At 42.5% G+C, this 12,638-nt stretch overlaps 1 protein-coding gene across 2 annotated transcripts in view; it reads right to left on the reverse strand.

Moving 5' to 3' along the window:
- C6 (complement C6) overlaps window positions 1-12,638 on the reverse strand; it is a 59,441-nt gene that overhangs the window by 38,420 nt on the left and 8,383 nt on the right. For both annotated transcript variants that reach the window (XM_066240359.1, XM_066240349.1), the window contains 4 exons: window positions 11,858-12,014; window positions 10,477-10,621; window positions 6,039-6,180; window positions 952-1,090 (listed from right to left, as the gene is read on the reverse strand). In XM_066240359.1, coding sequence (XP_066096456.1) covers window positions 952-1,090; window positions 6,039-6,180; window positions 10,477-10,621; window positions 11,858-12,014 — 583 coding nt within the window. The remainder of the gene's footprint in view (window positions 1-951; window positions 1,091-6,038; window positions 6,181-10,476; window positions 10,622-11,857; window positions 12,015-12,638) is intronic.

The raw sequence follows: 12,638 nt of genomic DNA on the forward strand, positions 1-12,638 counted from the left end.
CTCTTGTCTCTTCCATCTTCAGACAGACATGAGGCTTTCAGGGTAAGTCTCCCAGAAGGTGTCTGAATTTGGCAGTTGGACCCTGAGGACATTCCCCACACCATTAATGTTGATTAGATGGTGCTAAATTGAGTTTATCACATTGGAGAAAGTGCCTGTGTCTCTATATGTATATCAAAGTTGTTCTAAAGATGAGGGTTCAATGACTTTAGCTGAATTCATACTCTCCATAAAGTGGTCTCAGAAATCATTAAACCTGAAATTCTTTCTAGTATATCAATGTGTGTGCATGAATGTTTCTATGAAAATCATGTCTTTTCTGTTTCTCTTACCATAAATTAAAAGAAAGATTGTTCAGTTCAACAAGTAGGGAGCCCTTATGAGGAAGGCCTGGGCTAGCTTCTGGGGTGTGCAGTAACGCTCATTACCACTTAGGAAAACACACAGAAAATCAGATCAACTAATAAAGTAGGAAGGAACTGGCAGAGCTATCCCCTTATACTGAGAGTCATCTTGAGTTTTTAGAAGGCATACATTCCTTTCCTTCATGTTTAAGTTTAGTGGTTTCCTGAGAGAACTATCTATGGTAGGAGAAAATTCTGAATAAATCAAACCATTTATTTTCTATTGGAGATATGAACAGCTGTATGTTCACTGGGAAAGCAAGAACTCTGGAATTTGGGAAATCTAGGCTTGAATCTCTAATCTGCTACTTACTAGATGTTTGACTTTGGGTCAATTAATTAGCTTAGTTTTTTTTATCAGTAAATTGGTGATAATTACACTGACCTCACTGGTTTATAGAGCAATTCAACACAAACACCTAACAGGCCATGAACAATGTTCATTACCTTTTATATTCTGTCCCTTCATGCATCACTAATTTTTCATTGGGAATTTAGCTTATAATCCCCATTGATGTTGAAATGCCACCACGATAGGCTGTCATACCTCAAAGTTGACATAGTCCAGGTTGGCGGGCACTCGGTATGGATTACTCGCCTTACTGCTTTTGACAGTTTTACACACTCCTCCCATGAAAGAGCTATCCAGGACTTCTCCTCTGGGCTCGCCCGCCAGGAGATTAAACCTAGAAGTGAAGTAATCATCAAGAATTCAGTAGATGTAGAGCAATCTCTAAAATTTGCCTTGCCGATATGAAAGAAGCCCCTCTCCTGGACATGTCTGACGCGTGACAAGTGACTTGAAGAAAAGCTCTTCTTTTCCTCGTCGGGGCAAAGCACTGGTACGGGCTGGAAGTCAGAACTCAGCGCCCTGGTCCTGCAGGTTCTCCTCATTCCTCCCCCTCACTTGTTGTAGGCTTTCGCATAACATAAAGCATGCGTTTTTAATTCTGTCATGTCTTCATGTCTTGTACAACCAGCACGCACTTTGGATGCAGAGTATGAAATGAATTATTACATAACTAATGCCTTTGTAGGTCATCCCCTTCTCTCAGTAAGCTACAGCAAAGGAATTCTTATACAAAGCTAATAAGAACATGGTAACAGCAAGAGTTTAATAAACTGTAGTAATGTTTTTATTAACTGATAACATTTAAAACTTACTTAACAAATGCTTACGTACTATTTACTGTAAGTCAAGCACTGTTTGATCTATATTTAATGTTCTATTTATTTAATATTTATGATAACTATGTGAAGTACATATAATTACCATTGTACAAATAAGGAAATTGAAGCATATAGATTAATTAGCTTAGCACAAATTAAGTATGTAAGAAAATTATTCTTTGGTAGATAAGAAAGTCCTCCCAGATGTTAATAATTTTCCAAATTCTTATAGATATTAATATGTATTCTGTGGCAAAAAAGTTTTGTGTTGAAAGTTTGGTAATGCTGGATTACATATAGTGAGATAATAGAAAACATATCTAATGGTCTTTGCCCCCAGTTGTTGGCACAGGGCTCTGAAAGCCCTTGTAATCTCCTAAATGATAAGAGCACTAAGAGCATCTTTTGTTCTCATACTTACTCTTTGACCCCAGATTGTGACACAGGGCTTCAAATCCCTTAGAATATCCTGGGTGTTAGTAGTGTCCTTTTCAAAAAAATTCTATTTTTCAGTTAGAGTTGACATACGATATTATATCAATTTCAGGTGTACAACACAGTGATTGGGCATTTCTATAACTCACAAAGTAATCACCCTGATAAATCTAGTACCCATATGTGCAGTGTCTTTTTTTCTAACAAGGAGACTCTTAGTGGGCTCCTGGTGGGGACTGGTGAGCAGAAAGATCGAGCCTTGATGAGAAGCTTAGAATTTTCAGCTCCACCTTCCAGCTAAGGTTGGAAATGGAGTTAACAATTGAGCAGGCCTACATGATGAAGCTTCCAAAAAAAATTCCAACAGTACAGGGCTCAGAGGGCTGAGTTCTAGTAAATACATGGAGGTACTGGTAGAGGGTCACGCCGAGAGGGTGTGGAAGCTCCGAGCCTCCTCCCACTGAGTGTTCTCTGCATCCTGCACCGTGTCCGCTCATAATAAGCTGGGAAGCAGTAAGTAAGCTGTTTCTCTGGGTTCTGCGAGCCCTCTAGCAAGTTAAACCCAAGGCGGGGGGCGTTGGGACCCTTCCATGTGTCAGAAGCATGGGTGAAGTGGCACCGGAAGTCGGGGGGCAGTCTTGGGGGACTGAGCCCTTAATCTGTGGCATCTGACACTGTATCCAGGTAGATATAGTGACGCCCAGCTGGTGCCGCAGGGAATTATTTTATGGGGGGAGCTCCTACACATCTGGCGTCAGAAGTGTGAGTTGGTGGCGGTGTGAGGGGAAAACAGGTACAGTAGGAGAACTGGTAGGGGACATAGAGCTCAATGAAGCTGTCCGAAAAGCGGAGTGATTCCTGTGGGTCCCGTGAGATGCATCTTATTCCCCAATAGCTGTGAGCACAATCTGAGGTGTGTTCTTATTCACATTTGAATTTGTATCAAAATGGGTCCTTGAGGGAGGAAGTATGAGGAGAAGTTCCCAAACTACTTAAGTCAGCATGACAAACACAGGTGTTGCAGGCTCATCATTTCATGTTCTCACTTAAGAGGGATCAATGAAGAAAAATAACTGCTAACCTTATACTGCCTTATGCAGCCAGCTTACGAGTTTGTCACAAACTGGATCCCAGGTCACAAGGAAACTCAGAAGGTAGCAGAGCTCCCACACATCTGGGGTCGGAAGTCTCTGTTTGCAGAGAGCCCAGAGCTGGGGTTTCCACGGAGGCGCCTCTCCCAGGCCAGGCCCCATGAACCTTTCACCAGTTAAGTCAACTCTGTCCTGTTCTTTCTCCTCTCCTCTTTGGTATTTAAATTGGCTTTAAATATTTTAGTGTTTCAAATGCATCATAAATTTTAAAATGCATCATGAATTTTAACATTATAGGTTTCTAAAGGGCTTTTATCTAATATGGTTTAACATATATTTTCTAACTCTTTGCACTAACTTAAAAATTATATATACAGCCCTGGCCGGTTGGCTCAGCGGTAGAGCGTCGGCCTAGCGTGCGGAGGACCCAGGTTCGATTCCCGGCCAGGGCACACAGGAGAAGCTCCCATTTGCTTCTCCACCCCTCCGCCGCGCTTTCCTCTCTGTCTCTCTCTTCCCCTCCCGCAGCCAAGGCTCCATTGGAGCAAAGATGGCCCGGGCGCTGGGGATGGCTCTGTGGCCTCTGCCTCACGCGCTAGAGTGGCTCTGGTCGCAATATGGCGACACCCAGGATGGGCAGAGCATCGCCCCCTGGTGGGCAGAGCGTCGCCCCTGGTGGGCGTGCCGGGTGGATCCCGGTCGGGCGCATGCGGGAGTCTGTCTGACTGTCTCTCCCCATTTCCAGCTTCAGAAAAATGAAAAAAAAAAAAAAATTATATATACATATATAAATATGCTTGTGTGTGAATGTGTGTGTGTGTGTGTGTGTGTGTGTGTGTGTATTTGTACCTTGGCTGAACCTGAGAAAAAAATAAACAGTTTGCTAATATCACTGATTCTTGCTTCAGGTGTAAGACCTGGTGACTGATGTTGGCAACTTAAGAATATTGTTCTGTCTTCTTAAATTCTTCCTTGGGGAGATGCCATTTTAAAAAGGCTCAGCCATCAGGGAAGCTACCTTTGTGGTAGAAATGTGTCAGAAAGGGGGGCAGGGATTCTAAGGCCAGCAGATTAGGAAGAGATTCCAGTAAGCAGTTCTCAAAACTCTCAGTTCTTGGGGAGGCGAGGAGAGGACTAGCTGTCCCGAGCCAGCAGGTTTAGCTCATTTCTGAGAATCCTTGGGATAACAGCTCTGCTTGGCAGCGGCCCACACAGTCCATCTGTCAAAGTACACGTAGCATGTGGACACCCCCATCTGTGACCCTAGAGTCTAGAACAACTGAGCAAGAGGTGGCTTTGTCAGGTCACCCTTCATCAACCAGAACGTCAGAAAAACAGGATTATCAAGTGGGAGTTTTGTCTGAGGTCTTTCTTCAGGGGAAGGGAAAAAAGAAAACCATTTCTGCACATTGATAAGAAGATGCTGTTGAAACACTGTCACTGAAATCAACTCTAATTAGAAATTCTTAAGACAGAGCCTCAAATAAGAAACTTAGAGGGGGAGGGGAGGGATCTGCAGCCCAGAGATGTTCAATAACTTGGCTATGATGCAGTGAATTGATGCAGAACCAGGTCTAGAACCTGGCTCCCTCAGGTCCAAGCTAGTGGCGGTCCCATTGTACTGCTGGCCTTGAATTTGGTTCTGTAGCTTCTGCTTTTCATGCTGATCCAATGAGGTTGTATTTGCAATGGCTGCTCTTTGTCTTTGGTGCCTCAAGGCTTTGGTGCCTCAAGTCTGGCAGCATGAGTGGAGACTTTAAAAAAGCCCAATACAAAGCCATGAAAGCCAATGGCAAACTATTTGCCTTCTGGCCAAAAATCGGAATGAGGTTTCTTTATCATGGGAACAGGAGATTATCATTACTGATTGTTCTGAGGGTTCCAACCATGGCTTCCTTCTTCTGTTTCCATTGAGTTCTCTCACATTTTCTAAAGCTTTCTAGGACACTGGCTCAGTATAATGAATTTAGACTCCCTTGCCAAACATCTAATGCCCTCATGACTTGAAAGATGCACAGTAGAATTTCTGAGCACTACTCAAAGATTGGGATGAAGGTTGCAGGGTCTCCTGAGGTTTCTTCCAGTATGTCCCCACTGTTAAGCTGGTTATTGTCCTGAATTAGCACACAATGATAGAAAGAGCCTGGGTTTTGAAGTCTAGGCTTGGATCCTGGTTTTGCTATTTACTAGTTGGTAGAGTTGAATAAGTTATTAAATCTTTCTGAGGTGCAGTTTGTAAACTGAACAAAAACCAGATGGTAATGCAGGTCTGACCTTTAGCTTTTAACTGTACTGACCTTCCCATGGGTTTTGTGAGAAAAGTTTTGAATGCTCTAGCCATGTTCATTTCCCCTCTAACTCTCTTAACTTTCTCACACCATTGCTTTTCATCACCCTCTTTTCCTGTGTTTGCCTAAGTCCTTCCCCTGGCATGATCTTTCACTGTTGACTCAGGGTTGGACTCAAACCCTTGAAGGCTGGTTTTGCTTCTCTCGTGTTCTGTCAACACAATCATAGGCAGTTTCCTGATACCCTTGTTCTCTGTGATCTCCTGGCACTTCTGAAGAAGTGGTTACTCACCCACTCAAAACCAGGCCCCAAGAACCCATCCTGCCCCCCCTCCCCAACAGTTTGCCTTGATTTTCTCCAGAGCTGCCGAAAGGATGTATAAGAATGAAAACAAGCAACAAGTATGAAGGGCCTATAACATTGCCTGGTACAAAGTAAAAGCGAACATGCTAAACAATTTTATTCCCTAGGGGTGAGGATCATGGCCACAGGAGGCCTGAGCATGGCAGCCCAGTGCCGGAGACAGGCTGGGCAAGCAGGAGGAGCTCAGTGCAGAAGGCAGACCGGGTCTCATTGCTCCATCGCTGCTTCCAGCGCATTGGTTCTTTGACCCTTCTATTCCCCCAAATGGTAAAAAGATGATACCTACCCAGTGCCCATCGCAAAGACATTAGGGATGGGACCATACTTCCGTGAGCACACTGGTTTTGTTCTCCTACAATTTCTTTCGTCTGAATTGTCACCGCAGTCATTTTCTCCATTGCATTCTAATTTGCTGGCAATGCAGCGGCCTGGTAGAGAAAAGCAAACAGCGGCATCTCAACAAATGATCATTTACGACACCATTCATTTGAAACATTAGGGCATTACATTTCAAAGAAAAGTTAAAAGCAAGTTTTCACTTTTTTTAACAGACTTATTCAATATCATGCCTTACATTTAAAAATCTTTTTTAATTTTTCAGTTACAGGTAACATTCAATATTATATTAGTTTCAGGTGTGTAGCATAGTGATTAGACACTTGTATAACTTACAAAGTAATTGCTCAAGAAATCTAGCACCCACCTAAGTTTTCACCACTTTTTTTAAATTTTTAAATTTTTATTTTTTATTCATTTTAGAAAGGAGAGAGAGAGAGAAGGGGGGAGGAGCAGGAAGCATCAACTCTCATATGTGTCTTGACCAGGCAAGCCCAGGGTTTCGAACCGGCGACCTCAGCACTTCCAGGTCGATGCTTTACCCACTGTGCCACCACAGGTCAGGCCAGTTTTCACCATTTTTGATAAAGATTTAGGAACATACGGAGGTGGAAATGATAAATTGATATTTTCTCCTATATTTTTTTTAGGATTCAGAGTCACTGTGGGGCTGATGGTCTTAAATAAGAGAATTAAGCTCATTAATATTATAGAATCTTTCTCATTAATATTATAGAATCTTTCTGCATAAGCTCATTAATATTATAGAATCATGTTCTGTAGGAGAAAATGAACAGTAGGTTCAGAATTTTGATATGACCCAGGACAGCAAACTCAAGGTCACTGTTTTATTTTTTAAAATTGTAATTCTACATGTACCCCCCCCCCCCACACACACACATAGCAGCATGGCTGAATCTCTAAAATATTATGTTGAAAACATCCAGACACATAAAAGTCATACCACGTGACTCCTTTATATGATGATCAAGAACAAGAGGGAGGGTTAACTGGAAAGAGGAAAACAGGGATTTCTCTAGGTTTATGGGCATTTTCTATATCTTGATTATTGGGGGGTGTATACATTCATCAAAATTAAATTTCACACTTATTATCTGTGCATTTTACTCTTTATAACTGTTTTACTATACACAAATTACTACATTTTGTATTATGTAATCATTATAATTACTGCATATAATTGTTTCGCTATGTATAATTTACCATATCTAATTATTTTTTTGGACAAGTTAAATAAATGCCTAGGTGCTACAACATTATTAGGTAGCAGCTTAAATTTATGAGTTTAAGAAATAAGAAAGACTTCATGTACTTTTGATAATTTCTTTCCCTCTTAAACTTGCTGAATTTCCTAAAGATACTTGAGATCAGTCTATATATGTTACAAAAACTGAAATGCCTTGTGTACAGCGACAGCCCCCTCCTGTCCCTCACCCTCTAGCCTGTAATCAGGAATGCTGGTTCTCTACCATTATGGAGAAGACCTATTAGCAAGGGGAGGGATGAAAGCAAGAGGACATCTCTCTCTCTTTTTTTTTCTAAAGTTGGAAATGGGGAGGCAGTCAGACAGACTCCTGCATGTGCCTGACCGGAATCCACCCGGCATGCCCACCAAGGGGCGATGCTCTGCCCATCTGGGGTGTTGCTCTATTGCAACCAGAGCCATTCTAGCACCTGAGGCAAAGGCCACAGAGCCATCCTCAGTGCCCGGGCCAACTTTGCTCCAATGGAGCCCTGGCTGCGGGAGGGGAAGAGAGAGACAGAGAGGAAGGAGAGGGGGAGGGGTGGAGAAGCAGATGGGTGCTTCTCCTGTGTGCCCTGTCTGGGAATCAAACCTGGGACTCCTGCACGCCAGGCTGATGCTCTACTACTGAGCCAACTGGCCAGGGCCAAGAGGACATCTCTTGAGTGATGTTTAGGAATGTGGCAGGTGTGATATAGGTCCAATGGGACACTGCTAAAAATAATTCCAGGCCAAAAAAACTCAATGGAGTAGGAACCATGGGAGAGATACTGTAAGCCACACATGCATCCTATATCAAAGAAGGGAGGGGAAAAGTGAAGGGCACCTTGGACAACATAGGATTTGCAGAAGTCAGCAGTTAGCCAGCATATACACATACTGCATACACACTTACACCTGGAGCCATGTGATCATTTAGAAACTGTATATGTTTTTTCCTATGTACTTACACAGATTTTTGTTACTGCAATGACATATTATTTTTAAAACCAGCTGCAAATTCTCTAGTCATCTATGCTTAAAAGTAGGACTTTGAGAGAGGCGTTGGCACAGTGCATGGAGGTTAACCTCATAGGTAATTCTCAAGCATTCATTAAACTAATACACGTAGAGTGGAGGCCTTTTGGAGAACTCTGAACAGAAACTATGAGGGAGGAAAGGAAAGAAGAAAACGCTTAGGGATAGACAGTTCTTCAGTAATTGAGGGCCAGATATTGTCCTGAGTCAGATAAGTGATGGTTCATCCAACCTTTTATTCCCTTTGAGAGTGGCACTGGTGGGTGTTGTAGGAGAGCATAGTAGTAAATCACCTTTAGTAGAATATTTAACAACCAATTTCCCATGACATCACCCAATAAGAATGGTTGCCAACCAAATCTGTACCAGGGATTAACCAGTGAATGAATGAATGAATCTTGGGAAGACCTAGGGATTCTTGGTGAAGGGACCTGGGCAGTAGTTTACCCAGGGAGCTCGGGGTAACAGCTGCTTACTAACCACTGCAGATGCATTTCAATAGTTTTGCCTGTTTGTTTTCTGTTCTTATCAATGACTGTGGACATATTGCTGATGAACTGGTGTTCAGTTGTGTGTGCACACCACCAACTTTCCTGAGATTGCTCATTATGCATTGGTGGCCTATGGATGTATGTAAAGCCTTAAACTTCTGAATATGTTTGGCTTAAACAAAGCTCTTCTGTAATAAATTTTATAGAATTGATCATCTATTAAATAAAGGAGTTTTTCCTGGTAATGTTTTAAAAACTCGCCTTCAAGCATCCCATCGTTGTTCTTCAGTTCGAAATCTTTATCTTAATCTTTTGGATATGATGCTTAGGTCTGTTCTCAGCCATTGCCATCAGGATTTTTCTCCTATTCACTCTTTTGTCAGTATCTCACATGACCTGACTCATATAGGCATGATGTGTATTGATCTGCCCTTGTCCCATCCAATAAGAACTCAAGGTTTGGGGGAGCAGGGCACAGAGGGAAAACCCCGACACCAGCCTTTCTGTCTGACATTTAGAAAAGATTGGCAAAACTGAAGACAGGAAGCAAGGAGTCAAAGGAGAGAGACCTTCAGTCCAAGGTCTGGGTCCATTTTCTATGGGATTTGAAATCTTCGATCTGGTTATAAACGCTTTACTTTTCAGTGTATTCCAGAGCACAGAGAAATGATGCAAACTATTCATCTGAACTCTACATTTAACTTCAAATGGGCTGTTTAGATAAGAGGACAGTGAACTATGGCCCATGGGCTAAAACTGACCTGCCGCCTGTTCTCGTAAATAAAACTTCATTGGAGCCCAGCCATGCTCGTTTGTTTATGTACTGTCCACTGCAGCCCAGATGCCAAGACACCACAGCTGAGTTCTTGCAATCTAGACCGATGACCCGCAAGGCCTACGATATTTACCATCTGGGCCTTGATTAAAAACGCTTGCAGAAATCTGATCTGGACTACTCAAAATGGTGAGCATTGAAGAACTATTAATTATCAAGAAGATACTACCTAGATTAAATAGTACATTCAAGACTTGATGATAATCTAGTGAAACGTCACCAAATTTATAAATCTGAATGAGTATTGGACTCAAAGGGAATGTTGCCATTGTTGAGATCATTTTCAGTCTCCTCCTTTGGAGACATTCAGTGGGCCACCCCATAGAATTTGTCACCTCATCTATCATTAGCTCCCTGACATAATGTCTTAATATTAATATTCTTATCTTAATAAACTATATGAAAAATCTTTTTAGTCTGTTGCTTCAATTGTTTATCCTGATTATAGATTTGTACTTTATTAATAGCCAACTTCTAAAAGTATCTGCCTCCTTCTTTTCCTCCTCCTCCTTTCTCTCCCTCATCTTTATACCAATGTAGGGATCTGGACACCATACTTAATGAGCAAATGAATCCGGTAAGTCATTGAGATGTTTAAATGCTTGAAGGCTATCATTTCACACATGAATAGCTTGGTAATTGGTAGCAGAACACCTCCATCTCCACAATTAAAATATGGTGGGCTTTCTATAGCATGTCTTTTGCCGGAGTGAACTGGAATAACTTCAGGTCCATCAAGTCATTTTTAGTAGAGGCTAAACATTTTTCAAAAGTACGTTACCACTGTCACAACGGAATTTATTCTTGCAGTCAAGCTCTTCGATTTTGCAGAGTTTGGATGGAATACATGGTTGAAAATTCACCAGGGGCTCCATACACATTTGTCCTCCAAACTGGCCGGGACGCAAAACAGATCTGACCTTAAACTGGAAGAAAAAGGAGAAAAAGATGAGTAACTCTGAGGAAAGGTCAAAGCCAAAATGTATCTAAGAAAACTGGGCTTCTCAATCACATAGTGATTTTCTACTATACTGTTTCCTGAATTAATGAATAATCTTTCTAATTCCATTCTTGTGTGTCCTTAAGGAAGTCGTCGCCTCTCTGGGCCCCAGTGTTCCTGAAATGAGGAAGTGGGCAAAAAGAGTTCTAAGACTTCCAACTCTAAAAGCACATGATTCTAAATGAGATTGAAATCTAATGCACCTTTATTTACCGACTATCTCCTGAGTGCAGATTCTTCCGGGAATTAATAATGGCCCCTCCACATCTTAAAGACAGTGTGGTGTGAACAATAATTGTGAGAGGATTTGGGAATTTTCTTGCCCAGGAAGTCACCATGCAACCAATGTGGACACATTCTCTACACTTGAAAAGATTTTAAATGTCAACTAGTAGAACAGAGTCAGGGAAGTATGAAAGTATGAAAGGATTATGAAGTACTGACTGTGACGTCAGAAAAATCTGAGTTCACAGGGCAGCTCCTACATTCATTAGGGGTGTACTCCTGATGGCCCACAACCTCCTCCTCTGTAAAGTGGGTAAAAACCCACAACGTGCTGTCTGTTTGAATAAGCTGGTGTGTGTAAGGGGCCTTGAACAGTTTGGCTCAGAGAGCAGGTACTACACAGATGAGTTTCTTTTTCTTTCCTAACGTGTGAATGCTCTGCACCCGCCCGGTCTGGGGTTCACACAGGCAATGTCCTTACAGGAACGAACTTGAGGTGGGTATATATTGCCTCTGGGAACAGTAAACAAACTGAGGGACTTTCCCATGGGAGGAGGAACTAAGAGGAAGGACAGGGAGTCAGGCTTTTCGTTAATGCCTCATATTTCTGTCTGATTTAACCTTTGGACTGGAATCCCCATTCCCAGCACCTGCTTGTGCTTCCTGTGTCCTCAGAGGGCACGGAGCTGGGCAGCTGCAGTGTGGGTCCTGGGGACAGAATTTCCTTTCAGTGGCCATGCAATAGTGAAACATGTAAGATGAACCCAACTGATCACCCCCAAAATTGCTACATAAAATTTTGCTTCAATGGAAAGTGGAAAGTTTATTTTCAGAAATGGAAGAAATTCAGGATTTCTGTGGCTATTGAGCTTTTCAGGGAATCTGAGCCTTTTTCATTGAGACTCAGATTTCCTGACTATGTCCATGTGCCACCTACCTGTTTTTCAACACAAGGGTCACAGTTGGACCATGGTCCATAATCTGCTAGGAGGCAGTTGATAGGGCAGGCTTGCCAGTTACATTCTCTGGTCTCCTGGAAGGTGCAAAGCTGGCTGCAGTGGTTTGTCACATAGTAGTCATTTATTGTTACTTGTCTGGAATAGTGAGGGAAAGTCTGCTTAGAATGAGTGTGTGTGTTCACTGTGGCTCCAGCCCAATGAGAAAAATGTCACTGAGTGTTAACTATAGAGAAAAAAAGGAAAGGTTTTAATGAACAATCAGGTAGGCTGGCATAAGGACAGTTCTTACCATTTCATGGAACTCAGGACTGGGTATGTAATTTACCCAGCCCAGTGGAAAATGACCAGGGTGGGGGGGGCAGCTCTTACTCAAAAATCAAGAATTTCAACACAGTGATGGTAGATCATTGAGCCAGGCACTTAGCCCTGCTCGGTGTGGGGTCCCACATCATGAAGCTGGTCCTGATGCAATTCCCGGAAGAGGAGAAAGTTCCCGCAAATTGCTTAAAAGAGGACAATACATGTGATAAGTACAATGACTGAGATGGAATTAGAGTGGTGTTGGGCCACTGAATCCAAGAGAAAGTAACATGAGAAATACAGCATGAAAAATTCACGAGAATTCTGCAGGTAACAGAGGCTGGGCCTGTGGCTAGGGCGGCATGTGCAGAGGCCATGTGTGCAGCACAGCATGTGCAGGGGCAGCAGGAGGAGAAGCATGTACAGTGGCAGTGTGTGCAGAGGTGGTGTGTGCAGGGG

The sequence above is a fragment of the Saccopteryx bilineata genome, chromosome 1, assembly GCF_036850765.1.
Source record: "Saccopteryx bilineata isolate mSacBil1 chromosome 1, mSacBil1_pri_phased_curated, whole genome shotgun sequence".
NCBI lineage: Eukaryota > Metazoa > Chordata > Mammalia > Chiroptera > Emballonuridae > Saccopteryx > Saccopteryx bilineata.